The sequence below is a fragment of the Stegodyphus dumicola genome, chromosome 6 (genome assembly GCF_044657685.1).
Source record: "Stegodyphus dumicola isolate Sdum_Otavi_A_Nest chromosome 6, ASM4465768v1".
Classification (NCBI taxonomy): domain Eukaryota; kingdom Metazoa; phylum Arthropoda; class Arachnida; order Araneae; family Eresidae; genus Stegodyphus; species Stegodyphus dumicola.
The window spans coordinates 205,506,908-205,530,226 of NC_140773.1; the positions used below are offsets into that span (position 1 = coordinate 205,506,908).

Sequence of the window (23,319 nt, forward strand, 5' to 3'; positions counted from 1 at the left end):
TCACAGAATTGGCTAATAAGAAATTAATATATTCAAAGGTCATAAGAATATTTTACTCGTTAGAAAAATATAGCTTGTATTCTTCTTAGAAATCATGAAGTATTAGTTTACGTAACTAAAACTTTATAATATTTTAATAGTTAAAAGGAAACTAAATGAAAATATATATGATGTGGACAGCACATGGCTCCCTTATACGGTCTATTAAATTATACACATTTTTTTTTTTTTTTTTTTGCTGCACATCATTTAATCTTTTTTATTCGAATTATTTTAAGTTAATTTACAGATAACTTTAATTTACAGATTATATATTTAAACTTTAATTTACAGATCCCTGAAGATAAGTTGAAAATGACATTTTAAGGTATTTCTCCCGCCTTCTTAGCATATCTTCGTGGTGTAATGGTCAGCACGCTCGACGCATATTCGAGAGGTCAGAGGTTCGAGTCCCGGCGAGGGCACTGCTCATTTTTCATCACTTCTACTTTCAAAAAATACCTAATGACTCTGCAGTCGCGCCCGAACTAAAAGGTGGTGAATTCCGATTCTTCACCACCAGGATTTGGCGATTAGGAACTCTAATCTCCAGTCGTCTTTTAAAAAGGGGGTGCATATAAGGTATTTCTCCCGCCTTCTTAACATGCCTTCGAGATGTAGTGGTCAGCACGCTCGCCGCGTATTCGAGAGATCCGAGGATTGAGTCCCGGTAAAGGCATTCCTCATTTTTCATCTCTCCTGCTTCGAAATAACCTAATATGTCTACAACATCAATAATTGCAAATTTTGAAATTAAGTATCCTGGACATTTTTTGTTGAACGGGAATGATACTTTTTTATAATTTTATTTTTTCATAGCGAATATAAAACTTTCCCAACTATAAGTATAGGAATCAGCAAAAACAGCATTAAAATTTAGATTTCGTTATTTGTTGAAAATTAATATAAATTTGACATTGCCGAAACATGAATATTTGGGTCATGGCCGATTGCAATAAAAAAAGCAGCTGCAAAGTTAGATGTTGTAGCAGTCCCTATATGCAAAATTTCGACGTTCTACGGCTGATCGTTTTTGAATCATCACGCGAGAAACATACATGTAAAAACGTCACGAAGAAGTCCTTTTGGAATCTATTTTATAATATGTTTTGGAAAAAACAGTTCTTTATTCTATCCGTAAGTACAGATGCCACGCAAAAAAAATTGCCCAAATGGCTTCGGAAAAGACCAAAGTGAATATTTTCTTTGAAATATGATACCAAAAATTTTTCGCGATTTCAGTATTTCCTTTACTTCGTGCAAGGAAATAAAAATGCAACCTAAGTTCATATTAAATAAATAGGAAAGAGAAACAGTTCACTATTATTCCGGGCAATATTATTCACAAATAATAAGAAAATCTACATAAAATCCAATGTAAATTAAAGCATGTAAATGACATTGGAAAATACTTATTAATTGTAAATCTCACAAAGAACTAATTCAGAACTGCAACTAGTGTCTGTCAGTAAATGTACGCATTTTTACGGCAATATTTTTGAGGGACATATATTTATTGCTTGGTAATTATCACTTTAATTTTATCCAGGGTTTTTATTCTTGGGAATTTTACTCTTGTCTCTTCGAATAAGAGAATCATCCTTCGTATAAACTATTGTATTCTGTTCTGCTTAAAATACATCTCGTATAAAAATGCCATTGAAGGGAAAGCTGATGATTCTGCACACTCAGTAGCTACATACATCCTAGTCCGTCCTTTTCATACATTTTTAAATCAGGAGAGTCTAACACCTGTATTTCTTCTTTGCTAAAACGTGATTAGACGAGAACTTCGTTCATAAAGTTCTCTTCTAGTCACGTCGTGAACAGAAAGAGAAACACGCCTAAATGAAACATAAAATTAGCAAAGCAACAACCTTGTCTTTGGTATAGGTTTATTCAAGATCTCAATCGATGTCGAGGGCAAACAGGTGTAGGTCCCTCTTCACCAGGATTTATACATTTCTTTGCTCCTGATGAAGAGGAACCTACACCTAACTGCCCTATAAATTGTTTGAGATCTTGATTAAATCTACGCGAAAAATAAGATTGTTGCTTCTTTGCTAAAACGTGATTAGACGAGAACTTCGTTCATAAAGTTCTCTTCTAGTCACGTCGTGAACAGAAAGAGAAACACGCCTAAATGAAACATAAAATTAGCAAAGCAACAACCTTGTCTTTGGTATAGGTTTATTCAAGATCTCAATCGATGTCGAGGGCAAACAGGTGTAGGTCCCTCTTCACCAGGATTTATACATTTCTTTGCTCCTGATGAAGAGGAACCTACACCTAACTGCCCTATAAATTGTTTGAGATCTTGATTAAATCTACGCGAAAAATAAGATTGTTGCTTCTTTGCTAAAACGTCATTAGACGAGAACTTCGTTCATAAAGTTCTCTTCTAGTCACGTCGTGAACAGAAAGAGAAACACGCCTAAATGAAACATAAAATTAGCAAAGCAACAACCTTGTCTTTGGTATAGGTTTATTCAAGATCTCAATCGATGTCGAGGGCAAACAGGTGTAGGTCCCTCTTCACCAGGATTTATACATTTCTTTGCTCCTGATGAAGAGGAACCTACACCTAACTGCCCTATAAATTGTTTGAGATCTTGATTAAATCTACGCGAAAAATAAGATTGTTGCTTCTTTGCTAAAACGTCATTAGACGAGAACTTCGTTCATAAAGTTCTCTTCTAGTCACGTCGTGAACAGAAAGAGAAACACGCCTAAATGAAACATAAAATTAGCAAAGCAACAACCTTGTCTTTGGTATAGGTTTATTCAAGATCTCAATCGATGTCGAGGGCAAACAGGTGTAGGTCCCTCTTCACCAGGATTTATACATTTCTTTGCTCCTGATGAAGAGGAACCTACACCTAACTGCCCTATAAATTGTTTGAGATCTTGATTAAATCTACGCGAAAAATAAGATTGTTGCTTCTTTGCTAAAACGTGATTAGACGAGAACTTCGTTCATAAAGTTCTCTTCTAGTCACGTCGTGAACAGAAAGAGAAACACGCCTAAATGAAACATAAAATTAGCAAAGCAACAACCTTGTCTTTGGTATAGGTTTATTCAAGATCTCAATCGATGTCGAGGGCAAACAGGTGTAGGTCCCTCTTCACCAGGATTTATACATTTCTTTGCTCCTGATGAAGAGGAACCTACACCTAACTGCCCTATAAATTGTTTGAGATCTTGATTAAATCTACGCGAAAAATAAGATTGTTGCTTCTTTGCTAAAACGTGATTAGACGAGAACTTCGTTCATAAAGTTCTCTTCTAGTCACGTCGTGAACAGAAAGAGAAACACGCCTAAATGAAACATAAAATTAGCAAAGCAACAACCTTGTCTTTGGTATAGGTTTATTCAAGATCTCAATCGATGTCGAGGGCAAACAGGTGTAGGTCCCTCTTCACCAGGATTTATACATTTCTTTGCTCCTGATGAAGAGGAACCTACACCTAACTGCCCTATAAATTGTTTGAGATCTTGATTAAATCTACGCGAAAAATAAGATTGTTGCTTCTTTGCTAAAACGTCATTAGACGAGAACTTCGTTCATAAAGTTCTCTTCTAGTCACGTCGTGAACAGAAAGAGAAACACGCCTAAATGAAACATAAAATTAGCAAAGCAACAACCTTGTCTTTGGTATAGGTTTATTCAAGATCTCAATCGATGTCGAGGGCAAACAGGTGTAGGTCCCTCTTCACCAGGATTTATACATTTCTTTGCTCCTGATGAAGAGGAACCTACACCTAACTGCCCTATAAATTGTTTGAGATCTTGATTAAATCTACGCGAAAAATAAGATTGTTGCTTCTTTGCTAAAACGTCATTAGACGAGAACTTCGTTCATAAAGTTCTCTTCTAGTCACGTCGTGAACAGAAAGAGAAACACGCCTAAATGAAACATAAAATTAGCAAAGCAACAACCTTGTCTTTGGTATAGGTTTATTCAAGATCTCAATCGATGTCGAGGGCAAACAGGTGTAGGTCCCTCTTCACCAGGATTTATACATTTCTTTGCTCCTGATGAAGAGGAACCTACACCTAACTGCCCTATAAATTGTTTGAGATCTTGATTAAATCTACGCGAAAAATAAGATTGTTGCTTCTTTGCTAAAACGTCATTAGACGAGAACTTCGTTCATAAAGTTCTCTTCTAGTCACGTCGTGAACAGAAAGAGAAACACGCCTAAATGAAACATAAAATTAGCAAAGCAACAACCTTGTCTTTGGTATAGGTTTATTCAAGATCTCAATCGATGTCGAGGGCAAACAGGTGTAGGTCCCTCTTCACCAGGATTTATACATTTCTTTGCTCCTGATGAAGAGGAACCTACACCTAACTGCCCTATAAATTGTTTGAGATCTTGATTAAATCTACGCGAAAAATAAGATTGTTGCTTCTTTGCTAAAACGTCATTAGACGAGAACTTCGTTCATAAAGTTCTCTTCTAGTCACGTCGTGAACAGAAAGAGAAACACGCCTAAATGAAACATAAAATTAGCAAAGCAACAACCTTGTCTTTGGTATAGGTTTATTCAAGATCTCAATCGATGTCGAGGGCAAACAGGTGTAGGTCCCTCTTCACCAGGATTTATACATTTCTTTGCTCCTGATGAAGAGGAACCTACACCTAACTGCCCTATAAATTGTTTGAGATCTTGATTAAATCTACGCGAAAAATAAGATTGTTGCTTTGTTAATTTTATATTCTCTTTTGGTCAATTTGTAGCATATTTTACAAATTACGGTGTCAAAAGAAAAAAGGCCCCATACTTCTGAAACTTATATAAATTGGTGCAATTTCATCAAACTTGTAATAAAAAAGCCCAAACTCATATCTAAATTTAACTCTAGAAATAAAATTAACGTTCTTCTTATAACCGCATTAGAATTTTTCAAATTATTTTTTTTCCAATTTCGAAGATATTTTTATTAAATGAAAAAGTTTTAGATTTCCACGAATGAGTAAACGATGCAATTTTCAAAACTCAAGATATTTATAGTATTAAAATCTGTGATTTTTAAATAATACAGAAATATCTCCAAAAATGAATCTCATACCCATTAAAATACAGTTTTATTTAGTAAAACGCTTTGAAATATTTTACGGCAGAAAATAACTATAAGATTATGAGTTCATGTAAACCACTGTTACCTTATTATTCACGTAAAATAAAATTCTAAAAATCATCTGCAATTCTAAATTTTTGCATAGCTACAAACTAAAAACCGTTTGACACTTTCAAATCACTGTAAAAGACGCTATTAATGAGCGTACCTAAACTGTAAGAGCTTCCAATAACTATCTGGCTTCGTGATGAAGAAAATCAAGTGAATGGAATCGATTTAAGGAAAGATATATATTTACCTAAGATAAAATAAATATGGTCATTAGAAGTTCTGTGGCCAAAACAGACATATAAAAAATTAGAATATGAATTTATTCAAAACATATACTAGTGCAGATTGATAGATCTGTTTGGAAATTTTCTAAGAACTATTATACGTATAGTTGAGCCATTTCACTTTCATTTAAGCAATTCGTGAGTGACAGAAACACTGTAATAATGCGAGTAGTCATTACTTTGGCTTTCGAGAGAGCATTTGCCCAATAAGGTTATATTCTCAGACATATAGTATAGGAAAAAATTCAAGATTGCAGCCCACAAGAGTTAAGTCTGGTTCAAATCTCGGCAGCGAATTGGCTGCACGGGTTTTTTTTTGTGTTTTCCCATTTGTAACGTAAATAAAGCAGTTTCTCTTAAAACGCTCTCTGGGAAGGCATCCCTGTCCTCAGAAGATGACCTTAGAATGTTTTGCTTTCAATGCAACAATCAGCTATCTCAGACCTGTTCTTTTCTTTATTAACTGTATTTATTTATTATGTTCTTTTCTTTACGTCTTTATTAACAGCTTGTCAAATTTCTCCTATAACCCGCTAACATACGTCGATGTAGATAGCCAAACTAACGACTGACTTAGCTCCCTGTAAAATCTTCCAGTGACTGTTGATTTCGATTATTGGGAAATTAAAATGTGCACTCATATGCAGTGAATTACTTATATCGCAGACAAGAATTGGTTCTAGCCTTGTGACGGTTTTCTGTCTCATGAAGAAAAAAGTTTGTATAGAATTTATATCTTTTTAGATCAATTCTTTTTTATTTATCGCAAGTCTGGTGTGTTTACTCACGCTAAGCTTGGATATTTATTGAACGCAAATCTGGGGTACAGTCTCGGGGAATAATCTGAGAAATCTCAAGCTTCGTCTTGACTGCTAAAAAAATATGGTATACTATTCAAAATCAAATACTACAGTTTGAATGAATCATTCAGCTTACTTGCTATCGTAGTCGAAAAGGTTTGAGCACTGAACCTGTGAGCAGTAGTATTATTTGTAAAGTGTACTATTTGCACATGGCCTGTAGTACAATATGTACACAGAGCAAAAAAAATCATACATAGAAAATTTTACAAAAAAAAAAAAAAAAAAAAAAAAAAAAAAACTGAAAGGTTTCAGATTTTAAATTACGTCCAAAGGGGCGTTTTTTTAATGTTTTGTGTGTTGTCTTTATTTATTAAATATCATGTTCTTTGGTCTTAAACCATAAAATTCAGTTCAATAGCAATGTCGCAAAATACTTTTAAAATGAGCCTATCTTTAGAATTTCCGATGCACAGTTCCGCGCGCTGGAGATTAAAATGTTTTTGTTTTCTTCCGTAGAGTGTTGCCATTGCTCGCTTTGAAATCCTTGAGTTTGTTACTCAAAAATTTGTTAAAAGTTTTACAAAATATGAAATCGATCATAAAACAAATTCCAAATTTCAAATTGGGTCTTTCACATCCCCATATTCGTAGGAGGATTACGTCATTCAAAATTCGATGGCTCTATGTACCGTTGTTTATCCCAATGCGAGAAATAGACATACATTTATGCATATTTTTCATTATTTAATTTCTTCAAGTATAATGCAGGACTCTAACATTGGGTGGCAACAGTTTGAAAAGTGAAACGGACATTTATAGCGATTCAACGGAAAACCGCAAAACGAAAACAATAGTCCTTCAGGGTCCCCTTTGGACTAAAAAAAAGGGACAGTTCTCTACCTCCCGTTCTACTGGGCCGATTAACGAAATTCAACTTGCGTTTCTCATGTCTCGAAAGCGCGACTTAGGATATGTATTACATTTATATAGAGAGTTTTTCTAATATGGGTATTTTGATACAAAAATCGGACTTTTTCTGAAATGACATGCCAATGTTTTTCCAGATTTCGATTCTACGACTCAAATTATACGAAACTGACAAGTTTTGTAAAACTCAAATATTCGATATGAAAAAAATCCAGAAATTCTGAATCATATCATTTAAGATTACCTTTTTTTGTCAAGGCTTCGATGTGGGCATTCGCAGGACTGTGCGTCTTTATATTCGGCTCTGAACTTTTCACACTGGCATGAAAACCAGAATCGTCGGCGTGGTATTCGACGACTCTGGAAACACCTCTGGGACTAGCAATGCTATAGGAACCTTTGACTCGTCCTTGAGCATCTCCAACCTCCTCTTGGGTGACTTTTGTGCCATAAGCTGCTCCTGTCTTTACGTTGAAAGAGTAGGGAGAGGGTACGATCTCATCCTGCGAAAAATAATTAGAAATATACTTCAGACACTTCAATCGCATATGTGAGTTTATTATTTTCAACCTAATAAATGCGTAAAAAGTATTCAAACAATGGTTCTTAAATAAATATCAGTGCATTAATTTAATAAAACTATAAAGTTCAACACAAGAATTAAATGCATTCGAACTTCGAATACTCCATTAAATTGCGGGTGGAAACCAATATTACAAACCACGAAACGATATGCCATTTGAATCATTTAATTAGAAATAACTGATGTTGCTCTTACCCTTCATCGATAAATGTTATTTAAATCTATTTTCGAGTAGAAAATGTCCTCGCTCTGATATATCTTCGATAAAGGGTTAAATTTTGCCACACATTGTTTGTTTGTTTTTCACATTCATTATATTATTACTTTAAAAATAATAACATGGTGATAATATTGGGTGGTAACATCTTTTCATTTGTGTTGCCATACGGTTTTTTTTAAAATATTCGCTATATTATTTCTTTAAACGTAATACATAGTGATAACATCAGCGGCAACAGTTGAAAAGTGATACTAACAAAAAGGAAACTCAAGACAAATAGCTCCACTGCGGGTAATAAAATATAAAGGCATTTATTTGTCATTTTTGGAAACGTTAATTATGCCAACATAAATAATTATTATAAGCAAACATTTATGTTATTCTGAAAAAACAAATTGGAATGTTTTCGTCAGAAATCATTATTATGATTTGCTTTTGATATGATGTGTAAAGCTTTAGACAAAATGTCTATATTTAAGTTTTTCCCCCTTGCGGTGGGCATTTATAGGCGTTGACCTCTACTAAAGGCGCAAGCGATAGTCTCTTTATTATGGAAGCACTTAACAGGTGCGCCAATGTTGCCTCCTATGAAGAGACGGACAAATTACGTCCATGCCTTATCCGGGATTCGAGCCCGGGCCCTTTGGTACGGCAGTTAGAATTACTAACCACTTTCCTGTTTGGGCGGCAACTGTATTTAAGCGATAATATTCAAATAATCAACAGAAATTTTATTTATAATTAACCTAATAAAAGATTAATTTAATTATGTACTGTTTTATAAAGGTGCTTTTTCGAATATTCAATCGAATGGAGTCCATTTCATAACCAGATATGTCATAGTAAAAGCATCATTTCATAATATATCTGTTTGAAGCAACCAAAACATTGGCTAGGGATGTTAAATAAGTTAGCTGCTATAGAAAAGAGGGCTGCTCTTGAGCAACTGAGATATTTAACATACAAAACCCCCTCAGGTGAATTAAAATAAAAATGGATTAAATACTTTTACGCATTAGAAAGTGATCTTTTATTTCTGAAGTGATACGTAGGAAATGTCAGTTAGTACTGAGAGCACAATCTTTCTGAGAATCACAGTCTTTGAGAATATCTGAGAATCAGAGAAGAATGCTAGCATTTGCCAGTTTTAGAGTAGTTGGAAAGAATACTTTACAAAACTGTGCATCCAAAGCAGATATTAACTACCTTCTAGGACTTAGACGCTCGTATCGCCTTATATATCGCCTTATATTTAAAGAAACTAAATAATGAAGAAAAGATTCAGAATCAGATTATTTATTTATTTTATTTTATTTCATTTTAGTTTAGAAACTTGAAACATGGTTGGGAGAGTTCCAAAAATATTATCACACTTATTTAAGTGTTCTCTGTACGGCAAATGTATTTCGCGTTCGTTTAATTTTGTCTGCGAATTTGAAAGCAGAGTTTTAAGTTCATTTATGTCTTTTAACCAAATATAAGCTAGATTATTGGATCTTTTATTAACAGCAATAGACTGCCGGCTTAGTAAAATTAAAATTTTAATTGAAATATATAAATTAAATTAAATTAGGTATCTGGAATTTTAAATCTTAATTTTGATTTTAAAACTAAGATAAATCATATAAAAAATTAGGAAACAATTTCCGAAATCTAGAGCATTCACATTCTTGTGGCTTTGGCGGGAACTCCTATCTGTTAGAAAAACCATTTTTACATTAGGGGAGTATTGTAACGGTAGGAATGTCAGGCATTTTTCCATTTGTGGTTTTGGGTGTACCGCTGTGTAGGAATATTTTGGGTTTTCGAAAGCTTTGATTTTTTTTTTTTTTTTTTTTTTGGTACTAATAACACGCTTTTAAATTCCGAGAGACAAATAAGTCGTTGACTTAAGTAGGAAATAGAAAACAATTAGTAAAGTTAAGTGTTCCTAATAAATGATGGATGAAATTTTATTATATGAATCATATAATTTGTTCTTAATTTCAAAATAAGGTAATTAGACAACATCAGTAAAATAGTAAGTACATTAAAACACGAAAATTAAAATCATATCTGAAATGTTTCACAGCATAACAACATAATTCAATTTTAGTGAAACTTGATGAATAAATACGTAGTATTATAAATTCATACCTACTCCAAAAAACCTGTCTTCCTACTTAAATATCTCCTCTAAATACGTTAACACTTCTATGAATAAATAGTCAAAAGTCCAAGAAATGCAGGCGGCTGTCATGTGACCGTTACTTTTTTTTATTGGTAATTTAACACAAACATATCTTTTAATGACAGTACTTAATGTTCGTTTGGCTTAAACCTAGTGAAACATTCTAAGATGGAATTATTAAGTGCTCTTTAAGGAAAAAAATTATCCGTTAATGTGTATCATTTAAAAGAAAATTTCATGTTCTTTGATGTATAAAACGGGCAACGGTTTTGCTAATTAGAAATACCATGATTGAAAACAGTGAAAATAAAACTTCGTGCCAAAAATTTTCTTATTGCTTTTCCTTTTGCAAGAATGTAAGAAATCAAAAGAATTCTAGCATTCCTTACACTTAACCATGACAGTTTAAAAATGGGGTTCCTTCCATTCCTATATTTGAAGTAAAGTTTCTTTAAGAAAATAGTTTTAATGGCAACGTATTGAGGGTGCAATACTCACCCTTTATATATATTTAAGAGAATTATGCTTAAATCCACTATTAAAATTAATTTCATTTTTTTCAACACTTATGCTGACGCCTTCTGACTTTTTCAATCAAGTATGTAATTATCAATTTAATTTTGCTAATAGCATTTAACATTCTTTGCTATTTTTAACCAACTTAATATTACTTCTCAAGGAATATAAACTAAACCTGAAAGCTTTTAATGTTATCTGAAATTGGTTCTTCATTAAATATGATAATTTGTTAACGAATATTGAGCACACTTGTCGTGTTCAAAACTAAGGCATTTTAAATGTATCAGTTTACTAAACATTAATAAGAAATAAAAATTAAAATTTTAAGAAGTACTCTATTATATGTATTATACAAAACCATCAAAATTAATGGCATTCGATTGTTTGGAGACATATCTTTCTTTATAGAGCCATCAAATTTTATATAACATAGTCCTCCACTCGAACATAGGCACATGGAAGCCCGATTTTTGAATTTCGTATTTGTTTTATTATGTACTTCATATTTTGTAAACCTTTTAACGAATTTTTGATTAACAAACTCAAAGATTTCAAAGCGAGCAATGGCAACACTGTACGAAAAAAAAAAAAAAAAAAAAAACATTTTTATCTGTGGCGCGAGAAGAGAAATTCTAAATATATGCTGTTTTTAAATATTTTGCGATTTTACTGTTGAATCGAATTTTATGTGGCGTAATTGAACATTGATTACGAAGAAGTGAGACAAGACAAAAAAAATATAAATAAAAACAGAAAAAGGTATGCAAAGACTTAACGCTGCATCGGGAATTCTAAACGTATATTGCTTTGTGGCTTTTAAATTACTTTGTAATTTTGCTGTTCAATTGTATTTGGTGTAAGTGCGAAGGAAATGATGCTTAATCAAAGCTAAAAAGACAAAAAAAGTATGGGTTAGTTTTTTTCAATAATAATTTTAGAGTTTCTGTTTGCGGGTTATAAAGGTAAACGAAAATTGCTTTAAATGCATAATATGGATAATGTGACAGGAACATGGATAATGTTGAAGAAAAATTAGAGCTTTTTACCAGCTTCAGGAAACTGTCCATTATGAAAAAAAAAAAAAAAAAAAAAAAAGGTTTCATTTTATCCAGAGATATCTGCTTCCCAATAAAAACACTACTCATAGTTTATGGCCTTGACACCTTTCCGTAAATTATTTCTTCTTCAACTTTTATGACCACTCATTTAAACATCCTGGACTACTTTAAATGCAGGACTTAAGTCCGAATAGCGTAATGACTGTAAGGCTTAATCTAATTTTCGTTTCTAATTTATATGCTGCACATTTTGGCAAGCATTTTACTTCTATTTATCCATTGCATAAATACATTTAAATTAATTTAATGAATTTTGAAAACTGCATACTCTAATTCAACGATTCTCAACCGGTGGTACGCAAGAGAAAAATAGGTGGTACGCAAAGTATTTTTAACTACTAAATTCAAAATTCCTGTGAAGGAAAAGAACAATTGATAGACATTTCGGTACTCTTCTGTTTTGAGGGCCGTAAAAGAATTGCAGCGAAAATGTATGCGCGAAAGCGCCAAATCTAGCAAACGCGCCCATTTAATAGCGCGCCAAATCTAGCGTACGCACTGGTTTCAGATTGCGTAAGTTTATATAGTTCTATATTTCTTAAGACGCCATTGAAATACTAATTTAATTTTTAAATCCTTTTTTGATATCCTATGGATTTAACAATTTGGGAATTGCCCATGATGAAAAGTCGGAAGTGAGTAAATTGCAGAATCACTCACTGCTTGACGCGTTTTTAAGAATTGCACATACTCGGTATCCATGTGCACATCGACCTATTTTCACGTTAAAAAAAAATCCCAGAATTGCACAAAAATGGCACTGCGCACCCGCTTGACTTTATCTATGTACTCATCGACCTATTTTCATTTAAAAAGTAAAATAAAATTGACAAAAATCATCCAATTGTTTTTACCCTTGTAAAAAGCGGCAAACAAATAAGTGAGCGATTCTGCACTTCTGAATTCTGATTCTGAATATTTTCAAAGAAAAGGCATCATTCATTATAGAAAAATACGTTTGAACAGCCAACGAGATGAAATTATGCTTTAGAGATAAGTCGGTAGCGAAATAGTGATGCAGGTATCCATTCAGTTATGTTTAGCAATTTTTTTATAAATTATAATAATGATTTGAAATAGTTATTTACTCTTATGCTTCCATTTAGTCATGTTTAGACTTTTTCATATAAATTATAATAATAAAAAAGTATTATATGAAATTAACCTTTCATCTAAATTAAAACCTCAATCTTAGATAGTTATTTACTATTATACTTCCTTTCTTGGAGCAATTATTAGGGTTGCCGCAATTATTTTTGGCAGCATTGGCATCAACGATAGTTTGGCGATTTTTTACGGCCCTCGAAACCGAATAGTACCGACATTTCTTATGATCCAACTCTAACTGAAGATTTCAAAAATTGCACACTTGTTAATTTTTGGCTGAACCGAAAAAAGAATTTAAAGGCATTTTAAATAAAGCTATTAAATTCTTATTGGGTTTTTGCACAACAATTTTTGGGAAGAAGGATTTTCTTTTATGTTATATCTGAAAATTAAATACGGAACAAAATTAAAAGTGGATCCTAATTTACAGTTAAAACTAAATGAAATAAGACCAGACAGACAAAGAAACTGATCACTTAAACAGGCCCAAATTCCACATTAAATTTTAGAATTAAATTATTATAACTTAAATTTTGATAGTAAAAATGATAAACAATTTTAATCTAATATTTGTATGTGTTCAAATTTAATATAAATAGCTATTAGGTTGTACAAATGGAAGAATATGTTTTTTTAATATTTCTATTCAGAAATTGAAAAGTAATCATTGCAAAATGTACTAGTGGTACTAAAGTTTTTCAGTTTTTTATTTAGATGGTACGTGTTAGTCAAAAGGTTGAGAACCGCTGCGTCTAATATATTACTCTAAAATTTTGTATTGCGAAAATGGTAGCAAACGATAAATAAACAGCAATCCTACTTTTACTTGCTTAGATAAAAAGCAAACTATCTGGACAGCTGCATTTGGTTGGATAATATTTGGACTTTGGATAACTGGAGCTATGTTGCAATGATTAAGTTACAGTGTTGTGAAGTTGCCGACTTCTGAATAAAGAAGATGCTAAGATAAATGTAACAAGGTGACCTTTGCTCCGTAATGCATGTTTGTTTTGATAAATGTATGCCTCTTCTATGCGATATTTCTTGCCTGCAGCCTCGTATTGTCTGATGAGTACTGACACAATGGGACCAACACTGAAAACACATGACACTTTTTTGAAGCGTAACGAATTATGTCACCTTACATATCATTATGTTTAGATAAACTTACACTAACGCCACCTACTAGTAAATGACAACCACAGTGAGTTGTAGAAAGGAGTGAAAACTTTAATTTCAAATGTTAATTTTATTTAGGGGTGAAACATTTGAATCTTCTTATTCCACGATTCTTGAAAAAGATTTGAGATTTGAAAACTGAAATTTGGGGCTTGTTTCCTATTTCAAATATTTCTAAACCTAACTTTACAACAGTTAATTTTTAATGTAATAACTTATAAAGATTTATTTCCTGAATTTATTGGAACGCATTACCTGAATCCCAATTCACAATGTTACTTCTCTGACCAACTTGTTGCAGCAAGCCATGCAGCGAAATTATCCAAATAATTATTGCGCTGCTTTTTCTCAAAAATTTTTAGTACTAACCCTCATATCGTGTCCACCAGCGGCTGAGCGGTAAAAGTCGCTAAGCACGGGTAGTTTTGTTCGGGGTTCGAGTCCCGGCAAACTGAGTGGCTGCATGGGCGTTTTCCTAGGCTTTCCCCCAAGCACAATGTGGATAAGAGCCAGTTTCCCTTAAATAGCTCTTGACGAATCCTCCATCATTTTCCATATTGTGCGCTAGTCTCGCATGCTGGAGATAATTTTTTTTTTCTCTTTTCTTTCCCCCTCCCGTACAGTGTTCGCTTTCAAATCGTTGAGTACCTTGATCAAAAATTCGTTAAAGTTTTACAAAATATGAAATAGATAATAAAACAAATCCCATATTTAAAATTTGGGTTTACAGATGCTCATATACGATTGGAAGACTACGTTATTCAAAATTTAATATATCTACGTACCGTTGTTTTTTCACAGTGCGAGAAACATACATACATTCATGCAGATTCTTCATAATTTAATTTCTTTAAATATGTTGCAGGGCTCTATGTATTTGGTGGCAACAATATGAAAAGTAAAACGCAGATTATAATGAACCAAAGCAAAATGCCAGAATGAAATTAATAGCCCTTCTGGGCTAATTGAGCCTTCTGACTAAAAATCTCGTATCGTCTCGATCGTTCTGCACGTAGATTCCTTACCACTAATAGGTCTTGGATATTTTTAGCAACTCATGCCACGGTACATGAATGCTAATTCATGTCATTCATGTACACGTTGCATTATGTTGAGCAAATACTGCAGAGCACACAGTAGCTATCTGCCTAAATGGAAGGGTGCTTTTGTGGAAGACTTTGTAAGAAAACTTGCTTGTATTCAAGTTACACATGCGGAAAAACACGAAAATGAACCATGCATTCAATCCGTTTGACTGAGTCCGGACCAGGTCGAACTGTTAGAAGTCAGCGAACTTAACTACTCGGTCAATGGTGGGGCTAATCATTTACTTAACTCCAGATGTTTACCATGTAAACTTCTGAACAACTCATGAACGACTATTGAATTTGAAGTATTGCTCAAATATTTTTGCCAAAACTATTTTAAGAAAATGGGCTTTAACATTCGACAGATTTAATCATATATTTCTTTTAACAGTTTTCCTGCTTGTCTTTTAAAATAAAAAGACGCGTTTTATAAAATTGTTTTCTAAAATTTAATTTACCTTAAATTCATAATTAAAATTCATTTTAATTAAAAAATTGTATTATAATATAAAAGATCTTCCTCCTCCTTCTTTTTACTTTATAACGTCATGTATTCTTTGCTGACATAAAATGTACGTGACGGTGGTAGACTGTTTAGTGAATTATCGCTAAGTCTTTTAAAGTGCAACAAACTCAGAAGAATGGTGTATAAAACCCTTTATTAACTTAAATTAAGTTTTATAGCAGACACAAGCATTACATGAAAAACAGCGTGGGCATACAGAAGCCAACAGTTTTGGTTTAAATCAATGGATAAATTTATAATTCATGAAGTTTAAGTATAGCCTAACGGTTTCACAGTTTAACTATTTAATTAAAATTTTAAAAAATTGCACTTCTAAACTTAATTGTCCAATCGTCTGAAAATACTTGCGTTCACAGGAATGTAATACTTGGTTTTTATCTACCTGAGTGATGAATTTATGCAATATTGTAATTTTTTAGGAAAAAATGCATCATCAATCAAGTTTTGCAAATGTCTGTTAACTTACTTCCGACTACGTCTATCGTAGTAAATTTTCATTTTTTCTACCCATCGTACATGCTGCTAATCTATCAAATATTGAGTATAATATAAATTAATTGTTCAAATATTACTATTTTTATAAAATTTACTATTAAAATAAAAGTAGGACGAGTTTAAATACCTTATACAGAGTGCCTTAAATAAAAGCACACTAGAGTTTTTAAGTCAATACTGCTTTTAAATTGTTAGCACATTCCTGGAAGTATTGACTCACTGCATCATAATCTTTCAGGTTATATGCCGTCCTCGCCCCTCAAAAAAAAAAAAAAAAAATCCTACGATTTCAGTTTCACTGCAGGACGTGTTAGAACTGGCCTCATTCCAGTTCTATAGGCACAAGTAAATACGTATCTTTAGTCTGTTAAACTTGTCTTGACAAATTTTTGTGGAAATATGCTTTGTGTACGACTTGACGGAGAAAAAGAAACTTGTTTTGTTTTACGTTAATGTTAATAGCGTCTTCGTGTACTTCTGTTATAGGCTCACGCAGGTTTTTACTAACTTTTTGTTATCTAACCCCGAAAACAAAATGGATACCTCTAAGAATATTAACGCAAATCAAATAAAAATTTAGGTTCAATTTGGTATACTTTAATTTTGGGCACAATAAAAAATTAATTGAAAAATGCAATAATTAATTTTTAGTTAAATTTAATATATACCTATTTCTATTTTTATTTACAAATTATGGTAACAGATGTTTTGCTTAAAGAGTTTGAGCTAAAAATATTTCTTTTCATTTTATCTGAAAATAAATGATCAGATCTCTTACACCTAAACCGTTTCATCTTAACTTATTGTATAGACGTTCAAGTGTATATTTATTTACCTTCATACAATGTTTGCTGCCAAGGACGTATATTTTAGCGTCGTCTATCGAAGCAAAACATATGTGATGATAACAGAACGAAAACAAAACAGAAGAAACCGGAATTTTTTATAACAGCTTTTAGGAGCTTTGACCTAGAGGAAATTCCAAAGCAGAGCACATAGAATGATTACGATTACGATCACGATTACAAAGCACATTCCTCATATTTCCATGAGATGGAGCGCATTTTAAATAATTCTTGTTCACCTGCACAAACGATACAAAAATATCTCATTTTATAAAATGTATTTCATTTTTTGTCTTTCAAGAAATCACAAAATTTAACTTAAATTTTAGATGTGCATTTCTATAACCTCTTTTTTTCAATTTATAAGAATTACAAATTAAATTATTTAGTAACGCAAAACTATAATTTATTTTTGATAACTTTGAAGAAATTACCTTTACCTACATAGTGCAGATCTAGCATATGTGAAAAATTCCAAATTTGATTAATTCTACTTTATTGAAGGCTGTATTAATATAAAATCACAAACATAAGATGGAGTTTATTGCCCTGGGGGAATTTCACTGGTGTTTATAGAAGAGTTTATTTATAGATAAAGACATTCCGCGGTAGATACAAATTTACTTCAAGTGTAACGGAGAAGAAATTTAACCTTTACAGACTGTGTGCATTTTATTAGAAATATGTTTGATTATTACTTGTAAATCCACTTCGTCGATGCAATGTGAAACGAGCAAATTGTACTTCATGGTATATTTAAACCTAAGTAATGCACATTTCATGTTTTAACACAATGTCATTTTTAAATAGAAGAATAATAAATTGCACATTATTCTTTTACGTACATCTCCTATTTTACCACGGTAAAAGTATATTCGATTTTGTTTACATTAAAATTATAGTACCTGTTTTTCCCTTTTAGTTTTCCTTTAGCTTGTTGTGAAAAAACATTCAGTGCACTTTATATTAATTATGGCTTGGTTTGGTTTATGTAGTACTCAAGGGCTATCTGCCTAAGGGAAAGGATGCCTTCGTGGAGGATTTTCTAAGGAAAACTGGCTCGCATACACGTTATAAAATGTCTATGCGGCCAGCCCGTTCGCGGCATTCGAACCTTTGACCGAACTATCAGTGTTCAGCCGTTTTCAGCCCCTGGTAGGCCCTTATGTTAATTATGCATGTAATAGAATTTTGTTCTTTATAATAGTTTATAAGGTATTTTCTTCTCTCTTTCCGCATGCCTTCGTGGTGTACCTGGAAGCAGCCTCGACGCGTATTTGAGAGGCCCACAGTTAGAATCCCGGGGCGAACATTGCACATTTTTGATGTCTCAAGCAACAGAAAAACCTAATGAAGCTTCAAGTTTATTTTTTTCGAAGTAACATCTATCTTCAACTATGGCCATTATTATCAAAGTTGAGCCATGATACTGAACTTGAAAACTTAAATTCTACCTGAAATCATTCGATTTTGAAATATTCTTTAAATCATGGCCATATGTTCTGGCAGTTTTTTAGTGACCATTAAGTACAAGATAAGAATAATAAGAAGACTTAAAAATAAGAACTCAATAATCATTAAAAGTAAAAGCATTGTTCAACTTTTTTAAATAATTTCTAACTTGATCTAACAATGAGCTTGAAAACTTAAATTGAACCTGAAATTATTCGATTTTGAAATATTCTTTAAATCATGGCTATATATTCTGGCAGTTTTTGTACTGAGCCTTTAAATACAAGATAAGAATAATAAGAAGATTTACAAATAAGAACTCCCACAATAATCGTAAAAAGTAAAAGATAATGTTCATCTTTTTTAAATAATTTCTTACTTCAACTAACAATAAATCTGAAAACTTAAATTGAACCTGAAATAATTCGAATTCGAAATAGTCTTTAAATCATAGCTCTATGTTCTGGAAGTTTACGATGACTGATCCTTTAAATACATTATAAGAAAAATAAGATTTAAATATCAGGACTTACTCAAGATTCTTAAGAAATAAAAGATATGGCAATTACCTGCGTTACTTTTTCTTGTACTGTTTTAACACCTCCTTTAATGCCGTCCCCTTCTACAATTGTAAACACCAGAAGGGTCAGTAGACCCGTTAGCTGAAACCAAAAAGATAGTTATTTAGTATCTAAATTTCAAAATGTTACACAAGAATAATGTCTTTTGTTTTAATTTATGAATTATTAACACATAATTTCAAATCTGATGATATTACTGTTCTCTAGAATGTTCTAAAACATTTCAAATTACTTAGTCTTTTATTTGCAATTTATAATTCTAACTCGACATGTAAGAAATACTATATATAAACAATCTAAGAAATGAAATAAAAAACTATTTTCTATTTTAAAAATCTATGAAAAAAGCACGCGATGCAACACTAAATTAGAATTTCTCCTTCTTTTTCTTTTCTTTTTTTTTTTTCTTTTTTTTTTTTAATTTATCATTTAAAAATGACATTATATTATACCTTGAGAGAACTTGAAATATGTTAAATGTTTTAATTTCAAAGATTAAATCATACTTCAAGAATATTGGAAATTCTATGAGCAATAATAATCCTTAATCGTAAGGTGCTTCCTAATAAATTCATGTATTCAGTATAGTTATGTTGTATACATATGAATAAAACTGTCGGCAATGTGAAAATTTCAATGCAAAAAGTTCTCATTCTTTTTTACAACTTATTATTAAATAATTACTAAATAATGATACAAAAACTTTAAAATAATTTGTTTAAAACAACGTTGTATAATTTTTATTTACCAAGGAACTAATAAAAATTTAGAAATACTAAGATATTCGAACAAATAGTAATATACGCGCGTTTGAGATTTGATGAAAACTTAACAATGCTCTATTTTTGTTTATTTTATTTTATTTTATTTTATTTATTTATTTATTTATTTTTTGACATAATCCTGAAATACATTTTATTTTTATAGTAGGATACTTTTAAAAACTCTTTAAAATATTTCAGAGAGAATACGTTATCTCTCATTATATATTTACTTTGTTTAAGAGTTATTTTAAAAATATCTCGTTCTAAAAACATTAATAAAATTTAGTGTAAAGTCAATGTGTGAAACATTTCAAGCTTTAATAAATCATTAGATGAATAAATTTTAAAAAAATGTATGATTTTTTTTAAGTTATAGATGTTGCGATTTCAAAAACATATTTCCTTAGAGATGAGTTTATTAGGAAAAAAGTTATTCGTATTTTAACAGTTCCCAAAAGACTAGAACATAAAAAAGTTTATCATGATTTATTAGTAGAAACTATCAGTAGAGACTCCCCAGGTGTAATAGTAAAATATTTTACAGGAGCCCTGACGAATATACATTTAGCCTAACATATGAACGTTATACATCTTCTGTACATTTGAAGAATGAAAACAAAATATAACGTAATTGTTTAAAAAGCATTTAATGTTTTTAATTAAATATATCATAATTTAAATTCATTTAGATTTATATCAGTTAGATTAAAAAATAATATTCTTAAGAATCTGTTTCTTTTAAATAGCTTAGTTTGTTAATCAATAACAGACAGTAACTTTGAAAGATAAATATCTTACATTACATTTTGCTGAATGGCAACACTCTTGAATAAAAAGCGAAATTACGATTCACAAAGGATAGCATATAAAGTGAATCAGGAAAAATCGTGTCCCGAGACTAATAACTGAATGACTGAAAATTTTTTCAGCAACTTTGAAATTCGCTTTCTCTTAAAATTGTTCAAACATAAAAATTAATTTTGGTTGACTATTTTAAAAATACTCTGTCATCATTTACAATGCAATCAAACATTGATAGAGCTGTTTATTTGATTATGTGTGTCTTTCAAAAACAACAGGCTGCAAAAAATTATTAATACATAGTAGTTTTATGAACAAGTTCTCATTCTTTTAATCACAATAATTATAGTTCATGTTATATAAATTATAACGGTAATAATATATTTATACATGTAAATATGATAACTAAAAGGTAGCAAAAAAAAGTTACTTCATAATAGATTGAATGATTTTATGAAACTTTTACTTAATCAAAAGATGCTTTTAATCATCATTATAGTTAGCATCATAAATAGTTATTGAATAAATTTTATAAACATTATGAACGCTGTAATTTATAAGATGTATGAAAAAAATTAATTTTTTTTTTGAAATTTTAAAAATATCAATACAAATATTCTTTGATTTTGTTTCATTTTAACCAATAACCTTGATATTGATTAGATTGAAATAACAATATTTATGAATTCAAAAGTTTTAACAAGGTTAAGTAAAATTCTAACATTTGACAATATAAAATGAAAGTTTAAAAAATTAGCTAAAAATTTTCTTTGAATAACTTATGGGAACAAAATATTCATTGAAAGTATTAAATTGACAAGTTTTCGAAAAAAAAACAAGTTATTAAGAAATTATGAAGATATAATGATGAAATAACTTCATATTACAAATTTATTCGAACTGTGTTAAAGATGTGTAGCATCACTTTATTTAAAGATAAAAAAAATTATTAGTTAGCAGATAGGCTCACAAATAAACTGTAGTTTATAATCCAGTAGCAAAACTTAATTGATTAATAACAAAATGAGAAAAAGAAAATATGAAAGATTTCAGATGTTAAGGACGGCCCGAAATGGCTTTTTAAAGTTTAATATGGTTTATCAGAGGTTTATAAAGTTTAATATGGTTTATCAGTGGTTTATGAAGTTTAATATGGTTTATCTGTTATCAATAGACATGGCCCAGGTGTTATGGATGGAAACATTTTATAAGATGTTTAGATAAATATGCATTTGGATTAAGAGAACGTTATATATCTTCTGTATATTTAAAAAGTGAAAAATATGTAATGTGATTCTATGAAACTATTTAATTATTTTTTATTTGATATATCATAAATTAAATGTATTTTATTTAAATAAGTCCGATTAAAAAATAAACTGATATTTATTATTACTGTATCTATTGTTTTCAAATGATAGGTATTTTGTTAATTAATAGTAGACAGATTAAATATGAAAGAAATATATCTTATATTTTTCTGAATGGCGAGACTCGAATGAAAAATGAAACAACGCAAAATCGTGTTTTCAGACTAATAGCCCTGTTGGGCTAAAAAAACTAATCTGAGTATACGTTTTTTGGGTACTCTTTTTCTGGATTCAGAAATTCATGTATGATGTATTTGTATGTATGTGTATATGTACATACGTACATACATATATACATGTATACACGAATACATACAAATCATTTCCCTTTAAAATAAATTTTTAAAGTTATTAATGTTATTAATCATCACCCAACATCATCATCATAATTCTAAAATGCTTGTATTGATTGTCAGCAAGTTTTGAAAATAGTGTTTGATTGATTGTCGCCTGTTATATAGAATGAAATGCCTCCAATACATTATCATAATTACTCTTCGGAAATTACGTAATCTGTATCAGTAAATGCAACGCCCACTTTAAAAGACGAGAGTGAGCGAAGGTCAATAATTGAAAAGTACTCACGATAATCATGTCTCCGTTGTTGAACTTCTTCCTGTCTTAAACCTCTAACAGGTGAAGATGAGCAACCATACTTTCCCCTTTTATAAGCTTAGTAGGGAAGTCTTATAGCCCCAGGTTGATTTATTCTTTTTTTTTTTTTTTTTTTTTTTTCCCCGAGTTAACATTCAAGGCTCACACGTGGTCAGTTCGAGTTCGAGTCTTCTTCGTAGAAGATTTATGTCATCAAGGACTTTCGTTTCATCCAGATCTTCAAGCAACGGCAAATTACTACGTGATTTTCATTATTCAGGGATGAAGATGAGTTAAAAAAGAGGACTTATCTGATATCTTCTGTGAGAACCTGTGTGGCTTACTGCGAGGAAGATACTTTACAAAGTTTTAATTATTATTATATTTTATGTAGATGAGGGATACGGAATTTTTGCTAAATTGTGCGGCACGTCGATCATAAAATTTGTCAAAATAATTTTAAATTATGTAAAATAACGTGCTTTAACTCAGACTTAATTTTTTTAAATAATATTTTTTATTGCGTTTTCCGGAAGATCAAAAATGGTATTTAGGACAAAAGTGTACTCAGTGCTTTTTCTCGTATTATAGAGGCATGGCTTTCCGTTGAGGAAATCCCAATGGTGGAATTTTGAATGTGGTTAATTTTTTTCTTATATTAATTGAAATTTATACAAGGCAGGTTCACTGTTATGTAATGATTACAAATAGTTA

General features: G+C 31.2%; 1 protein-coding gene across 1 annotated transcript in view; it reads right to left on the reverse strand.

Moving 5' to 3' along the window:
* The window catches only part of LOC118190018 (uncharacterized), a 39,754-nt gene extending 17,095 nt beyond the window's left edge, over positions 1 to 22,659 (reverse strand). The window contains exons 1-3 of the mRNA XM_035360700.2: positions 22,597 to 22,659; positions 19,065 to 19,157; positions 7,438 to 7,696 (exon numbers count right to left, since the gene is read on the reverse strand). Of these exons, the coding sequence (XP_035216591.2) occupies positions 7,438 to 7,696; positions 19,065 to 19,157; positions 22,597 to 22,605 (361 nt within the window). The 5' untranslated portion in view covers positions 22,606 to 22,659. The remainder of the gene's footprint in view (positions 1 to 7,437; positions 7,697 to 19,064; positions 19,158 to 22,596) is intronic.
* Between the last annotated feature and the right edge of the window lie 660 nt (positions 22,660 to 23,319).